Genomic DNA, 17,089 nt, shown 5'->3' with positions numbered 1-17,089 from the left:
AGCTTAACACAACTGTAATGAGGAACAGGATTTTGAATCTCTTGAGGAACAACTGGGGACAGCTGCAGAGGATGGAAATGAGAATGGTACAATTAAATTATTACTGCACTTACTGGTATCCAGTTCTGAAAACCATCATCAGGTTGCTACAAGCTGTCCTGCAACTGCAGACAGAGCAAAGGAAGTCACTCACAATTTTCTCATAATAAAATCAAATCCTCTGCTTCAGGTCTTCCAGCACAATAACAGTGAATGCAGTATACCAGCAACCACAGAGCAATGCTTCACACGTATTTCAAATGTTACTTTGGAGTTTTCTAACTTTAATCAACCCCAATTATGAGCGGCTTCTCTAGAAAACATAGTTATTCCACTTTCTCCTGTGTATGGGAGGCACCAGTAGAGATTTTCCACTGCTGCCCTGGGCCAGTTAGCTGAAGAGATTCCTGCCAAGCCGTATCCTGCCATGTCTTTGCTTCATACCTTTCCATATTTTGGAACAGCCTTTTCTAAGGTTTTACTTTCACACAGCGGAGAGTTGCCAAAGGACGTATCTGATTCTCCCATTTATCACCTCCTGTGGAAAAACAGTCTTGGATACACGTATTAGTCTCAGATATCACAACCGACAGTAAACACACTGCGTGCAAGATGCACTGATTTATTAATAGAATAAAAATGAAATGTAGTGACATGTTTTTCCACTGTTGAAGCCATAGAGACAATCAGTGTCCCATTTATATACTCAGTGGCGTCATTCAGCAACTCATTCATAAACTCTGACCGACACGTTCAGGTCAGGTATTCCAGGAACCATTCCCACACTTCCATGTTACAAAGCGGATAACTCTGAGCTCAACTCCCCGTGGTTTGCAGCTGCAATCAGTCTATGGGAGATTTTCCTACGTCCTCTTCTAATTCCTGAGACTTTCTCCACCTGGAATAGCTCTTTAAAGCCTTTCAACAGCAACAGAGTGAACCAGCTGAACTTCTTGTGGGGTACAAACCTGCTTTTCTGGCAAGAAAATGCACTGAATGTTATACAAAAATAGGCTCATTTCCAATATACAGTGGGGATTATTTATTATAAGATCCCTGGCTAATTATTGGCACTTCGAGGCAACTACAACAGAGAAAATGTTTGCAATGGAAGCTTTAAATGTAACACACTCTCTTTTGTGTGTTTCTACCTCTACATTCTGTAAGGTCTTAAACTGTACCCATCATTTGTGTTAAAGCATAGCTGATATGATTTCATAGATAACAGATCTATCCATGTACAGCTTGGTAATGATTCAGTATTATCTGAAAGGAATAGGCAAAGTGATAAATATGAGGTATTACAACTGACTTTGCAATTTGCCTCAGTATGCAAATTTCCTTTCAATGAGGAAAGAGTATCATCTACAAAGGCAATTAAAGTAAGCACTTGGGTTTCACAGCATTAGAAACCGTTGAAAACTAATCCCTTATGGATACAAAGGAAGAAAAACATCCTATTGCAGATGTTAGGGGACAGAATGCATTCTGAAGCAGATCAAGGGGTGTTTTTTGGAGGTCTCAAACCTTGACATTCCTTTAGATATCTGTCTCTTGCACCCTGCTCAGAACAGGTATCTGACACCAATAGACTGAAAATCTTTGGAAAAACCCTACTGTTCACTTGCAAATGTCCTGTTTCAGGAAGGTATAAAAGCCCGTGAAGAGCTGGGCATTAGAACGTGAACGCAAACAAACCAGGACAGAGGACGACAGATGGTGAACCCCAAATGAAAGTCTTGTGAAAAAAAAGCACCTTTAAAATTTGAAAACAATATTAAAGGAAAAGGGAAATGAAGTGCATATGACTGGTACTGCTGAAGCCCAGATATAACCTACAAGCCTGCAGAGAGTACATCATCCATAACCACTGGCTCGTCTGCATCCAGCAGTCATGTAGAACAAGCTGGGGAGCTTTCCGAAGTCACATCTACTGCTTGAGTTTGTCTGTCCATACTGGAGAGGGATTTGGTCCCGGAGTTTTGAGACTGTTCAGAAACAGCAGGAGAAGCAGCAGTATGGTTGGCATGCTCGCCCTCCCGCCCTGTACCACTGGGAGTAGGGTTCTCCTTCACTGTCCCAGCGTGACTGTGTGACTGGCTGCCTTGTCTCCCTGCTTCTGCCTCCTGCTGCTGCAGCATCCGCTCCACCTCGATCTCGAGTTCCAGATTTTCCTCATCTGCCTCCACATCCAGCTGCTGCATTAACTCCTCCAGCTTCCTGGCCTTGCGGAGCTCGTTCTGCTGGATGATGGTGCACAGGTGCTCCGTGAGGTGCTCCTTAAGCTCCGTCTTGTGCTGGAGGTCCAGCTTGGCTGCCACGTACTCCGACTCCGCCTTTTCGTACCGCTTCCTGCAAAATCAGCACCATTTCTAGTGGGTTAGTTCTCAAAGCACTCCACAGCCTGACACACGGACAGACACTTCAAACATCCCTGAAATGCAACCTGCATTATGCCAGGTGTTCACGACACGCTGCTACATTAGCAAAGGGGAAGAAAATAAGTGTGAATTGATCAAAACTTCCCTGGACACTCTAGGCTCTGCTGCTGTGCACTCCAAGAGTTAACTTGCTCATCTGAAATCTACAGAATCACAAACACACATTTTTGCTGCCTGTTTGAAGGGATGCATCACTAGCAGCAGAAAGAAACCATCAGAAATTGCAGTGTTTTCACACTTGTAATGAACACCCACCCAGTGAACCGAAACACTGCACAGCAGTTTGGGGTTCTTCTAACCCAACCACGCCCCAACGGATACAGATGCTCGAAGGAGCACAGCATGGATACATATGGACATTTGGATAGTGTACTCTTCTGGCCACCCATAGACATGTTCAGAAAATCAGGAGCAGCACAGGCTGACACAGCACGTGACATCAAAAGTGATCACAACTTCTGCGTGGCGACAGATGTAGAATTTTATAGCAGGCATCCCCCCGACACTCACCTCCTGCCAATCTGCACTTCCTGTCATGACAAATATAGCAAAAAGGAAATATTCTAAATATTTTTCGAGGTTAACACACAGAGAACATCCAGCACTTTAATGGTCAGTGTCTGCATTAGTGATGCTTCTTCCACTGCATCAGTAAATCTGTGTATTCATTCTAATTAATAGAAAGATAGATGCAATCTTGCTCATCAGCAAAAGGTTTTTGCAGCATGGTTACATGATGCACCTTACAGAGCACTTACAAAACTAATGTAAGGTGGTTGAATAAAGCATCCAGCTCTTTTATAATGCAACAGAAGGACAGGATCCTTTGCTTAGTGAAACAGAAGGAAATAAGACATAGAAAAGCCTTCTCAACTATGTTCTTTTATATAATCATCACAAAACTTTGACTCAGATGTAAAGGCTGTGTCTGCAGTGGGCAGAAGATGCCCATTTACATTTGCCTCTCAGGAAAGTCAAGATTTCTCTGGGTCAGACACCTGAAATGGAAAAACTAATAATACTATGCTGGAAACATCTGCACAGTTAAACCTTTGGGCTGAATTCACACATATTATTCACATCATATTTATGAAAATTCAATTCCACAGCGATTGGCCAACGTCCCTAACTATGTATGTGCTCAGGACTGCTTAAAATTGCACTTTTTGACCCACTGAAGTGATTTTTGTTTTACCCCTAAAACATAAGGCAAGAACTAAAAATTTGCTTTAAAAGACACCATTTAGAAGTAAATCGGCTTTGGCTTGTAATACATGAAAACTACAGCACTGGAAGGATCTAACTTGCATTTCCAAGTCCCTCCCTCACAAAAAGACTACGTTCATGAAAGTCATTAAGAATTTGGTAAATTTTATCCACTTGTCCTACCAGCATCTCCTTTTGTTCTTGTCACCAAAAACTGCTTTCCAAATGTCAGAGCCCTTCGTGTTCTGTGCTCTTTTGCCAGTAAGCATTTCAAATAGACACATTATTACAAAACTTGGGTATGGAGATTTGCAGGAGCATGTAATGGTTTTAGAAACCAGATGAAACACTGAAGTGTTTTTCCACTTCAGGACATTAAATTCTGTATTCATATGCAATCAGCCACTCTTAACTACAGTTAATCTTAGATATTTCAACTTATAATTACACTAAAGAAATCTTCATTTTTTTTAGCTACCACTGCTATTTTTTAAAGACTAATTATCATGTTTATTGGCCTGTGGTCAATGCATAGCAAAAGTCGAAAGGAGAAATGCACATTTAACACATTGAATTGTGAACTCAAAACCGCAACCAAACATTTCTGTTTTATGAAACGGCTGCACAAACATCCCGATGTTTATCTACTGATGTTGTGGCTTACCCACAGCTAATGGGGTGTTCCAATTAATGTCTTGCATTTAAGGAACTCATCAGAACCAGAGTGATTAAAGGCACATTGTGAAGGGTGAAAGCTCGCTTTTTCCTTCAGTTTTTGGTCCTAGCTCCAAAAGCACTTCAGCAGTATTATATGTTTTAAGCTTAATTGGTCCCATTGATTCCAAAAGGACCAGAGCTGTCATCAACAAGCAAGTCTGCCTGAAAAGGACTTTCATTTTAGGACCTTTCAAGAAAAAACCTCTTTCCCCCTGAGAAGAAATAAACAACCTTGAAACAATAAAGCAGGGCTTATGGACAACTGCACAGCTAAAGCACTACTTATGTCTCGTGACAGCACACTCTGCAGTCAGAAAACCTGCTTCGGTTTCCAGACTCCAAGGGAAAAATTAGGAAATAAAAAGCATGCTTTTACCTCAAGATTTGAAAGCCCCCCAGACTGTGACTGCTTTAACTGCACGTTATTACAATGACATAACTTCATTGCTGCTTTGGTGACAGGAAACAGCATTTTCTCCCTGCTCTCAGGCAGAGCTATTCCCCGTTCCCTGTTCCCTCCTCCCTGTCTGTCACTTACCGGGCATAGGAGTATTCCAGGCTGGCCTGATCAATGCGGTTCCTCAGGATGCCAATGTCAGCAGACACCATGTCATCCAGAGCTTGCAGCTCCTTCTGAATCCTTTTTAGTTTCACTGTTTCAGCTTGAGTTCTTTTGGATCTGCAAAAGGAAGATGTGCTTTTTTTCTCCCTCTTTTCAAGCCTCTCTTCTTGACATACCAGGTCCCATTTTATTTGCAGAGCAACCAACTTCTTTAGGATCTATTCAGAAGGTTTCCCCTTTATGGTTTACGGCTTTTGATCTTTTCTAGTATCCACAGGGATCTAAAATGCCTGCTATTAAAGGACTACGGCAAAATTATGTAATGACTATAATCAAAGTGCCTAAAATGGATTGTGTTTCTTCACTGTGGAAACACACAAGAAGCTGCTGTATCTAAGTAGTTCCCAGTGTAAGGAAACAGGAAATGGCTTGGGGGGGAAGTGAGAGGGGGAAGGGCATTTAGCCCTGCAAATATCCCCTTTCAAAGAAGCCCAGTTAGTAGGGGCCAAAAAGTCACCTAACCTAAGCTTGATTTCCATTTTGCAAAATTATTCCCAAAAGGCCCAGCCAAATCCCAATGAAGTGAATGGAAAGTTTTACATCAAACACAAAGGATTTCAATCAAGCCTTATGTAACCTTTTTCAACTCAGCCTATTCATTCCCTCGTCCTGAAAACCAAACGTTGCTAAGGGCGGCAAACTTTGATGGATTTCACTCCCAAGTAAGTTGAGTGACTCTCATCACCACCAGCAAATTCACACTTCCCAGCCACTCCTTTACACCCAAAGTAGGTATCTGAAATCAAGACTAGTTGTGCAGGCAGTGACAGCATCTCTCATTAGACCAGCTGATGCACATGGAAGGGAAAGACACCTGTGGTATTGCTGAAAGCCCGAGGAAGGGCTTTGAATGTCAGATGTAACTCCCCAGGTATCACTTTCCATGTCCTCCTCTCTCTCCTCAGGCTTTGTTTCCAGGAGGAAGAACCCAGCCTGGTGGTCACACCCATGTTTGCTGTCCTACAGTGACTCAGAACAAATGCACTTGTGTTTTCTCTCTCCCTGGCAAAGGAAAACATCATTTTCAGAACTTTAAAGAGAATCCTCTACACAGTATGGGCTGTGTTCACTTGTGCTGCCCAAGGGCTCTGATGGGCAGAACACAACACGTCTGGGAGAGCACTGCAAGCCTGAAAGCCTCACATCACTTTCCCTGATCCAGTGCTATGAGCTGTTCCAACATCCTTCCCTACAAACCTTGCCTTCTGCGTAGTCTTAAACTATTTCACTATACAATGCCTTAAAGTCTGCTCCCCTGAAGAGCAAGAGCCAACAAATGAGAACATCTGCCGTAATTTCTAATCAGCCAGGGGTAAAATGGTATCTTCTTTAAATTAAAGTTGATAATCTTCTCTTTTCAATACTCTTCACATACTCATAAGAGTCAAAAGCTCAAACAGTTTCTCATCATAATTTAGGAATCAAATAAACTTTCCTTAAATCCAGCAAAACCTATTCAGGAACAGAACAGGGATACGCATCTGAGCATCCCAACTTCCAAACATGATCTCACTAACAAATTCAAGGACTTCAGCTAATTCTCGAGTTGTGTAATAAGTTTTCCATCTGCACACAGAGCTGCAGCTTTGGAAGTGTGAAAAGCTTAGTCACAACTTCTTAGCCAGCACTTGTCATCAAAGGGAGATGTCGCTCACAGCTGCTCACTTGTGGAGCAGCACACACTGAGCACAGAGAGGAGGGAAAAGTGACATTTAAATCAAGATCTGCAGATGAAAAGTAACCCCTTGCCCGTGCTCAGCCCATGCAGCACAGCCCGTTACCTCTCAGCAATAGCTCTGGCCAGCAGAGCCTTCTTGCGCTTATTCTTCTCCTCTATCAGCCGCTGCTCTTGCTGGAGGATTTCCCATCGGGATTTCTCCTGCCTGCTCATGGAAAAGAAGATAAAAATTAACAGAAAGTTCATTTCTCTTCCTGTTCTCCAAATAACACAAATATTCATCATCATATTTCCTGGAGTAAACTCTAAAAATGTCAAAGGAACAATAAACAGGCTTCGGTTCTAAGGAAAGAAGCATCACCTGCAAGAAGTCATTCAGAGCAGTAAAAACATTTTCAGATGAAATCTGCTGATCATAACAAAAATCTGCACAACCAGATAAGCTGCTGGTTAATTCAGCTTTGCTGGAAGAAAGAGTATGGAGCACTTTTTCAGAAATGGATGGAATTTTTCATTTAAAGGATGTGCTTCCCCGCTAGGTAGAAGCAGTTTCAAGTTTCTTACTGGCTGCTACAAGTTGCCATCTGTTCAGTCTGCCAACACAGCCTCTTTTTTGGAAATGTTTTTTTGCATAAAACAGATTCTTTCACAGGCCTGCTTTACAATACAGCCCCCAAATAATTAAACTGATAAAAATGAAAGGCTGATAAAAGTCATAATGAAAATCAGCAACAAGGAAGAACAAGAATTCACTTTTACCATCAGGGAAAGAATATTGATTCCCTTTCCTAGGCTACGTCTACTAAGAGATACAAGTAGCCCCAGAGGATAGGGTCAGGTGAGGGGGGACAACACAACTGGGCAGGATTCAAGAGAAACAAAAAACTGCTTTGCTGCTTTCCCACCCCAATTGTGTTCTTCATGCCCTCTCTGAAGAACCCTCAGCTTAAAAATACCCAAGTAACTCAGCTACTAACAACCACTTCTGCACAAGAACATCTCTTCAGATTTCTCCTCATCACCTTATCCCTAAAACCTCATGTAGAGAAATATTTGCAGTAAGATGCAGATTCAAGTGCCCAGGCTGAGATGAATCCAGCAGATCCAGGAGGTGGCTGTTGCAGCAAAATGTCATTTGCTCCCACAGCGTGAAAAACTTCTCTGCAAAGCTCCAGGTGTTTTCCCCACCAAAAAGGAGCTGAACAGTGTCTGGCTCACCACACCCAGAAAGCTGCTGATCCCTGCTTGGGGAATACAAATGATGCATGGAAGTCTGGAGGTCAGCCTTCATAAACCATTAAGACATCTCAGGCACTTTATGATGGGCAGTGCCACTGCCACAAGAAATTATCTGAAAACAGCACAGTGCATCTCTGCATAGAATACACTGCAGAATTTGGTCCTCAATCAGGTTTAACCCAACTAGAGATTAAAACCAAAGCTCCAATGCAGAGCAATCTAATATGGTCATAGAATCACAGAATGGTTTGGGTTGGAAGGGACCTTAAAGATCACCACATTCCAACCCCCTGCCACAAGCAGGGACACCTTCCACTAGCCCAGGTTGCTCCAAGCCCTGACCAACCCGGCCTTGAACACTTCCAGGGATGGGGCATCCACAGCTTCTCTGGGCAACCTGTGCCAGTGCTTCACTGTCCTCACAGGGAAGATTTTTTCCCTAATATCTAATCTACCCCTATTCTCTGTCAATGGGACGCCATTCCCCCTTGTCCTGTCACTACATGCTCTTGTAAATAGTCTCTCCATCTTTCTTGTGGGCTCCCTTCAGGTCACAATTAGGTCACCCCAAAGCCTGCTCTTTTCCAGGCTGAACAATCCCAATTCTCTCAGCCCTTCCTCACAGGAGAGGGAATGATTTGATCTCTCAAACCTTCCAATTAGACACAGAAAAGCTCACTTTACTTCACAACGAAAGAATGAATCAATGCAGAGCAATATCCCCCACCCCCAGATTTTACTGACTTACTAACAATTCCACTTTCTTTCTCTCCACTTGGGTGCTGGGCTGTGCAGGGCGGGGCTGGGCACTGTCCCTGCCATTGCAAGGTGTCACCTCCTCCTGCTGATCCTGGCTGTCACTTGGCCTTTGATCTCCAACAGGAGGAGGACGAGGTGTTGGCACGGGCTGCTGAGGGTGACAGGGCTTGTGCTTTGGTGCAGAGAGCAACTGCTCCGGAGTGACAGGGGCTGCCCCACCCTGCAGTCCCAGTCTCTGGCATTGCTGCTGGAGGGCTTTTTCCCGCTGCAACTGCTTCCGAGGCTTGTTCCCGGTGTGGGGGCGAGGCTGCTGCTGCTGCTGCTGCTCCGAGGGCTCGTACAGCTCTATCAGAGGAGAGGGAGAAACGGGATTAAAAACAAATCTCAGTGTCAAAGAACCTGTGAATGAGTTTTTCTGGACAAGCAAGTGCTGCGCAACCAACACAAGGATGAGACAACCAGGGTGCCACGGAAAGCCAATGTGGGGGAAAACCCAGCAAGCTGGAAATGTTTTGCTAGCATTAAGGATCTGGAGTTTTAAAGGATATGAGCATTCTTAAATGGAGAGGGAGGAATAAGGGGCCTGGACTGCGGGACTAAAGGAGGAACGACAGGAGAGAGGCAACTCTTGGGATAATCATGGAGAGGCAGATCTGGGGCTGAGGAAGGGTCCCATGCAGCCTGGCGGGCAAATAGAGGATATGAACCGGAGAACGGGGAAGAACAAGGTGACACGTGGGCAAAGAGGAGGCTGGGAACACGAATGGGGTAGTGGGCAGGGATGTGGAAGCAGGGCAAGAGCCTGGAGAGTCTGGAAACGCGACCGAGGGGTTGTGGGGGGACAGAGAGAGGGGCTGGATGAGGGGAGGGGTGAGAGATGGGGCTGGACGGGAGGGGCCGGGGGGCTGCCCGGGGAAGCGCAGGCGTTTGATGGGGGGATAGACCAGCTGAACTGAGGGGACGGAAGGAGGTGTAGATGCAGGGGCTGAGGGGACGAATAAGGTGCGGATGGCTGAGGGCACGGGGCGCTGAGGGGCGAAGGGAGGCAGGTACAGCTGCGGGAGTGCCGAGGCCCGGGGGGCCCCCCCGCGCCGCCGCCCCCCGGTGCCCGGTGCGTACCTGGGCGCTGCCCCCGCAGCCGCCGCAGCTCCTCCTGCGAGAAGCCGGCCCAGGCCTCGGCCATGGCGCTCCCTCCTCCCGCCGCGCAGGGCCGGGGCTGGGCCGGGGCTGCCCCGCCGCCGCCGCCGGCGAACGCCGCGGACAGCCCGGCCGGGGGCCTCGAGCCGCCGCGGGGCGGGGCGGGCAAGATGGCCGCGTGAGGGGGGGAGAGGGAGGTGCGCGAGGGGACGCGGATCATCCGTGCTCTGGGGAGAGCTGCTGTGGGCACAGTCCCGGGGCTCCTGAGAACACAGTGCCGTAAAGAAGCACGGAATCAACTAGGTTGGAAAAGACCTCTGAGATGATCGAATCCGACCTGTTACCGAACAGGGCTAATGAGGTTTAAAGGGAGAGGGGAAGCCGCACCCGAATAAAGCAAACTTCAAGGAGCATTACACTCTCCAAACACACAGCCTCCCCGCCCCGGTCATTTATAATCTGTAATTAATGTAAATAAGAGCAGGAGAGATCCTGCCCCAGTGAGTGTAGTTAAAGATCCAGTGACACCACTGTGAGGAAATCGTGGAATCCCAGAGTGCTTTGGGGGTTGGAAGGGAAATTAAAGCTCATCTCATTCCACCCTCTGCCATGGGCAGGGACACCTTCCACTAGCCCAGCTTGCTCCAAGCCCTGTCCAACCTGGCCTTGGACACTTCCAGGGATGGGGCAGCCACAGCTTCTCTGGGCAACCTGTGCCAGGGCCTCACCACCCTCACAGGGAAGAATTTTTTCCTAATATCTAATCTAAATCTCTTTTCATTTAAAACCATTGCCCCTTGCCCTGTCACAATCTGCCCATGTAAAAAGTCTCTCTCTCTCTTTTCTTATAAGCTGCCTTTAAGTACTGGAAGGCCAGCAGGGAAAAGTATTATTTTGCCCACACTGATGTTTCTGAAAGTCTGCTCGGACCATTGTGCACAAGGTTGCACATACACGCTCCCATCCTTAGGTATAAACTGAAAAGATCCCACAACGAACAGCAGTATCCCTCAGTATCCACGAAAAGAAGCCTTTTCCCTTCCATCCCAACCTCTTGTGTCTGCTTTAATCCTGTCAGAGACCCTGTGGATGAGCTCCCCTCCCACCGCGAGCATAAAGGCACGAGCCCCCAGCTTAGCTGCAGCAGCCCGGGGGCCTGCGGGCTTCAATAATACATCATCAGCAGTAAAACAGGGACATTTCCAGTGCCTGACCACACCCCTCCCCGACTCCAATCTGTAAGGGATTAGTCAAGCTCTGGAGCTCCCCAAGCAAGCCCATAACTTGATGGCCATGGATGACACTGCAATTCACCGCGGCAGCACTTCCAGCAGCTCCTGCATGACTAACACATCCCATAAATACCAGCCCCAGATGGAGGGGGGGGGGACGGCCCTGAACTGGCAGGCATTAAGTGTTTCTGATGGGATTTGGCCCAGTGAGTGCCTTTGGGGAACACAAGTGCCACCCTTGTTCACCTGCAGCTCAGCTGGAGGCCTTGATGCTGAGCAGAAGCATTGCAGGCATCCAGCGGAGGAGGAGAGCGTGGTTATCTCATCCAGGAAGTCCTTCCTGGATGAGCCTGGGGCAGAGGGATGCTGAGTGGCCCTTCAGACAGGATTACGGTTTCCTCTGGGAAACCTGACTGAGCACAGGAGAGATCTGAATGAGAGCCATGATCCAACTTTGACTCAAACACTCTCAGACTCCAGGGAGTCCAGATGGCAGAACCAGGTGTCAGCTTGAATTTTACAATGGAACAGTGTTGGCCAGCCCAGCAAGGGTTGGCTTACAACAAGGTGTGGGCACCTAATTCCCTTTTAGATGCCCATGTAAGAGTCATGAATCTAAACCTGTTCTGATCTCTAAATCACATTTGGGCTGCACCAAACCCACAGATATCAACTGAATGTGCTTCATGAAGTACAAACACATACTTCTTGAACTTTGACTCTTTCCTCTCTTCCAAGTTTTAGTGCTATGAACAGAAGTGAAGCACCATGTTCGCTTTACTGCCACAGATATTCCAGGCACAGAGCTCCCACGTGTTTTACAGAAAAAGTATAAAGAGTTTAGAGTTGTTAACTAGAATGCTATAGGCAAAGCAGCAATCCATGCTAACAGCTTCCATCAGCCAAAGGTTTAATTGCTGGCCTTTGGGCCAGCTTGCTCCAGGAACAATTACAGCCCAGTGAGGTCATTTCATGGAGCATTTACCAACAGCAGGTTTAGAAAATGCAGGCTGACCGTGTTCTCTGGCTGTTTAAAGTCCTGTGAGCAGAACATGGCACTGTACATTTGCCACCTAGGAATAAAGTGTTTTCCAAGCAAATTTTGCTAAAATGCAGGCTGAAAAGGCAAGAAGAGAAAATAGAAAACTTTCCCATCTCCCGGACCAATATCCCCAGGAACAACACAAACTTTCTTGTTACATCTGGGGCTGGATTTGAGTCCTGTATCTTTCCGTGCTTCAAGAGCTGCTCCCTCACTAACAGACCTGGAGACCTCCATGACTGCTGCATCCGTTTTCTTGTGGTCTAATTGGCCTGGAGTCTGCTGATTCCAGAAGCAGGGAACACCAACAGATCACAGAAACATCTCTTCTCTTGCAGTTCTCAAATCAGCGTGGAAATGTCATCATAGGCTGGCAAATTGGGCTCCCCAGGTCAGACCTCAGGGTCAGACCTCAGATGACATTTCAACCCGGGACAGATGCAATTTGTACCAGGACATAACTTCAATTTGCATCGGTTTCATACTGAAAAATTTGGGGGGTTTTAAGAGCCAAATAAGCTCTTCCATCAAGGGGCTCCTGATTTAGATAACGTATTTTTAACTCGATTCTTGCACTGCTCTGCACGCTGTCACACTAACACACAAAGCAACATTTTCCCAGGAGAGGATTGAGCCCTAATGTGAGACTTGTATAGGGAAGTTTCCTTTCTGCTTGTGTTTCAGACCCTATCATGAGCTTCCAAGGACTCTGACATCTAATTAAAGAGACATGAGGATAAAACATTGTGAAAATAACACAGCCAAAAATTCCTAAATCAATTTAGTCCTCTTTCTAACTTGTACTATTAAACTTGTATCCATTGTATCCATCCAAACTGTATCCATCCACTGTATCTTGTGCCAATATTATCCCATCTTTTACCAGATCATAACACAGGCTGGCTTGGGAAGAACCACCATGTCCAGATGAGCCATGGCACTGTGTGAGCACTGTACCAGTGATTCAAACCCCAGAAACACTTCAAGAATGTAACCCCAGTGTTATCCTGCAGTTACTGTCCCTACTGCAATGGGCTGGTTTAAGGAGTTATGCAAAAATGCAGGTACGTCTAATGGAAGCAGTGTTTCTGCTGTAAAATGAATTATTCTCATTCTGGAGTAAGGCGAAAAAACTGAATTAAAAAAACCCCAGCACTATTCCTTCTCCTCAGTTTCTGTTCCCTTTAACTGCCCGGTAAGTGGGATTAAGTCAGCACTGTCATTTCTGGGACCAAGGCAGTCTTTTGGTTTGTAAGAATTTCATAGAAGGAAACAAAAATCCACTTACATAAAGAGGTACTGAGTGAAAAAACCTACATCAGAAACCTGCTTTTTAGACCATATAAACCAAAGGTTTTCAACATCTTTTGATTTGTGGCTCTGTACACATTTTCTAGTGAAGAGGCAGACTTACACAGCAAGTTTAAGTCTGTGGCTTTGGTTCCTCTGAGTTACCTTTCACAGAGACCTTAGGGGTAAAGTCCTGACCCCTGGTCTAAGGCTGTGGTTTGAACCCACAGCTGTTTTACTTTAAAAGGTCCAAATTTTGCTCCTCAGGTTCCAGGGAAAGTGGGGATACATCCTAGCAGTGTTCCCAGCAGATCTCTCTCAGGCACCTGTGGGGCTGGACCAAAGTCCCACTGCAGCCAGGGGGATGGAACAGGAAGATAGAACAGGGCTGCAAAAATTGTCTGATTTTTGCCATTGACTCCAGCAGGCTGCAAATTCCCCATCTAGACTTGCAGACACCGCTTTTCCCTTCCCAAGGGTACCTGGGGCTGTCAGCGGCCAAACTGGGGTGAGGTGTTCCCACAGGGACCCCACACCACACAGGGCTGGTGAGCAGCAGAGCTGGGTGGGTGGAGCAGCATGTTTGACTCCTTACGGTGATATGTTTGCTTTGAAACTGAGCCTCCAAACATCTCGGCTTTTAAGGCTCCCACCCCATGTTTTCTTGTTTCAGCTTTTTGAGCTTTTCCCTTAAGATGAGTTAGGCTTTCAGAAAATCACATCTGAACTGGCAGAAAGCTCAGCATGCAGTATAAATGTTTTCTTAAAAAAAAAACCAAAACAAAACAATTAACATTCCTACTGACATTTTTGGAGTCTTTCTCACCTCATTCTTCCACACAGACAAAAATATTCTGTAGTAACTCCTCGTCTTAAATTATTTGCATGAAAAAAAATCTAAACAGGATTAAAAGCTTGCTAATTAAAAGCACCTTAAAAAAAAAATTAAAAAAACCCCAAAACTTCATTACTACCAGAAATATCCTGAAGATTATAAATTTACCATTTTGGCTGGGAAAACCAGAGCTGAGCAGTGAAAGAAGTGGAAATGAGTAATTATTGATAGATGTTTTTGTATAGCTAAAGAAATATTGTTGTAGCTAATTACTTTAAAAAGATACTTTCTAAATAGTTTTTAAACATCATTAAAATAATACTTTTTATAACCCCAAGTTAAATACTTCATGACAGTTCTATAATGCTTTTAATTGCTTTGCCTAATGTAAAAGTCATAATTCAAATGTTTATACAGAAAAACTAGAAAGCAATTGCTTTCATTCTAACCCTTTGTGTAAAAATTGTAATCTATCTGTCAAAACAGTTGATAAAATTAAAGATTTGAAGAGAAATTTGCTAAATGTTTGTTATCTTTGGCATAACTTGAGTGATTAGAACCACTGCACTAAACAAATTGAGTTTTCATCAAACAAACTTATTGTTGTTACACGCTCAAGAGAATGAGCTGAGGTTGTTTAGTCTGGATGGGAGAGAAGTGTGGGGGAGAAGACATGATAATAGCCTTTAAATATATAAAACACAGCTGTAAAGAGACAGGGGAAATGTGTTTTCAGTGCCCGTGGTGGTTAGGTGAAGAAGAAAGCGAGATTCAGGCTAGAGATGAGCCAGGGCAGCAAAAGGTGGAGAGAATTGACTCAAGACCACCACAGAGTCTCCATTCAGGGATTTTTAACAACAAACATCTGCTGGGCAAGGCAGAGGAAAGGTCAGTGCAGCCCCAGGACAGCAAGATGCACATTTTGGAGATTCTGGGTGTGTGGATCCCCACACAGGCTCCAGAGGAGATGGGGAGGCTCCCAGACCCCTCATGGGTTCAGGCTGCTGAGCAACATTTTTGACCTTGCTCTGCTGCATCATTTATGTTGTCCCATTAGAGACAACCCACATCCCTCGGGGTGTGCTGCTGCCAGCTGAGAACTGGCCAGCTCCTGACACCTCTCCCAGCCGTGTTCCCACGACAGTGGTACTTCCCAAACCATTCCCACCTCTTCCTGCTGCTGTCACAGCCCCATCACCCTCCCCTTGGGCACGCACATCTGCACCACCAGCTGCACCACTTTCAATGCCATCAGCTGTGCAGCTCCTGCCACCCCTACAAGAGTCTCTGTGGAAAATCTTTGTCTTTTCACAGCAAGACAGAGGGACAGATGGTTGCCAAACCCAAGAGCCAGCACTGCTTGTAATATATATTTGCACTAGAGCATTACATGATGTGAAAATCACTTTCTTACCATAAAGTGCCAGTCAGCACCAATGTGACAGCTGAGCCCAGCCAGTTCATGTCTCTCCTTACAGCTTCACAAGCCACGTGCTGGAGGATTTTGTCCTCTCCTCTCTCCCAGCTCTGCACCACTGCAACACAGCACACTGGGCTGAGACAGCTCTCTTCTGCAAGTGAAACGCAGGTGATCCTCAGGGAGTGGTGTGGGACACTGCTCCCATCCTGCTGCATCCCCACAGGGCACCCCAGAAACGCTGTTGTTTGTGTGAAGGCACAGCACGGAATCAGTGCACACTGGTTTGGCTCATTTTCAGCCCAGGTGGATGAAGGGACATGAGGTCAGGCCACGCGTTCAGTGCCAAAGAAGGATGTGTGACAGCACCTACCTATTTGCAAACCAAGCCATCCTCTCACCTTTCCTGTATCCTTGCAGTAAGATACCAGATATTTCTCCATGGAGCCTTGTCCAGAGCACAGCCATCTCCTCCTCATTCAGGGTCTCTGGAGGTGTCTGTAACACAAACATAAAGAAGAAACATAAAAAAGATCAACCAAGGAACCCATTTGGAGACCAGCAAGCTGTAGGACACACATAATCTTAATTTCCCTCCCCATCCTGCAAAACACTTAAGGTACAACAGACAGATGTGCAGGGTTAGGACCTCAGGATCCCCTCAGCTGCCTGAGAGGTGAAGGGAGCCCAAGTTCAGCCAGGTTATCCTCAGCACTACAAACAGGAGCTCTGAGACAGCACGGCCAATTTTGGGTGCAGCACTCCAGCATCACCCTGAACAAGCACCACCTGCGGTGCCCCATGTCTGGAGGGCCTGTGCTCCAGAGAGCACTCAGGGAGCTCCGAGGGATGACCTGCTCCCACCTGCAGCCCCGGCCACTGGCCACCCCACAGACACCACCTGCTACAATTTGGAAGTCTTTAAGATGAAACATTGTGTCTTTCGTTCAATAAAGTTCACTAAATGTCGATGCTTTCTCCCTGTAACAAGCACACACAAAAGAGATACAAACCCCCACGTGTTTATGGATGATCTTGGTGAAGGGTTCCTCGCTGAGGCTGGATCTGGGAGGAGGCTTTCAAAGGATCGCTGAGTTAGAGTGCTTGGCTCTTACCGAGGCTTTAGTAGGTAACTTCCTTCCATGGCTTTGGAAAGTCCTCCCCACCAGTCAGTTGCTGCCTTTCACAATGTTTGTGTAGAAGTTGTTTTTCAGCGGTTTCTGTGGGAGGAGAGTGTTTTCTTTAGTTTTTGAATACTACCATGACTGCACACCCAGCTGACACCCACAGGCTTACTAGGGCCACACACTAATGATGATTTCCAAGTGTTGGTGTCACTGGCAGGGTTTGAACCATAGCTATAAAGCCTGTAAATAAGCAGGCTGATGGCCAAGGAGGCTTAGCAGCTCCTTGGTGAGGTATCTGAGATAGTTGG

General features: G+C 45.9%; 1 protein-coding gene across 13 annotated transcripts in view; it reads right to left on the bottom strand.

Annotated features, from left to right (window-relative positions):
* Window positions 1-647: 647 nt before the first annotated feature.
* Window positions 648-17,089, bottom strand: part of GORAB (golgin, RAB6 interacting) — an 86,005-nt gene continuing 69,563 nt past the window's right edge. For 9 of the 13 annotated variants that reach the window (XM_027694665.1, XM_027694663.1, XM_027694666.1 and 6 more), the window contains 6 exons: window positions 16,674-16,874; window positions 16,056-16,152; window positions 8,695-9,046; window positions 6,807-6,908; window positions 4,942-5,082; window positions 648-2,391 (listed from right to left, as the gene is read on the bottom strand). In XM_027694665.1, the coding sequence (XP_027550466.1) occupies window positions 1,932-2,391; window positions 4,942-5,082; window positions 6,807-6,908; window positions 8,695-9,046; window positions 16,056-16,122 (1,122 nt within the window). In that variant the 5' untranslated portion in view covers window positions 16,123-16,152; window positions 16,674-16,874 and the 3' untranslated portion in view covers window positions 648-1,931. Of the gene's footprint in view, window positions 2,392-4,937; window positions 5,083-6,806; window positions 6,909-8,690; window positions 9,047-9,820; window positions 9,911-16,055; window positions 16,153-16,673; window positions 16,875-17,089 lie in introns of those variants that run through there. The other 4 variants (XM_027694671.1, XM_027694674.1, XM_027694677.1 and 1 more) reach the window with 4 other exon arrangements.

Source organism: Neopelma chrysocephalum, unplaced genomic scaffold (assembly GCF_003984885.1).
Source record: "Neopelma chrysocephalum unplaced genomic scaffold, ASM398488v2 Primary Assembly neopelma1_98, whole genome shotgun sequence".
Lineage (NCBI taxonomy): Eukaryota > Metazoa > Chordata > Aves > Passeriformes > Pipridae > Neopelma > Neopelma chrysocephalum.
Note: the sequence above shows the minus strand (reverse complement) of the source record. Positions and strands in the feature narration are given on the sequence as shown.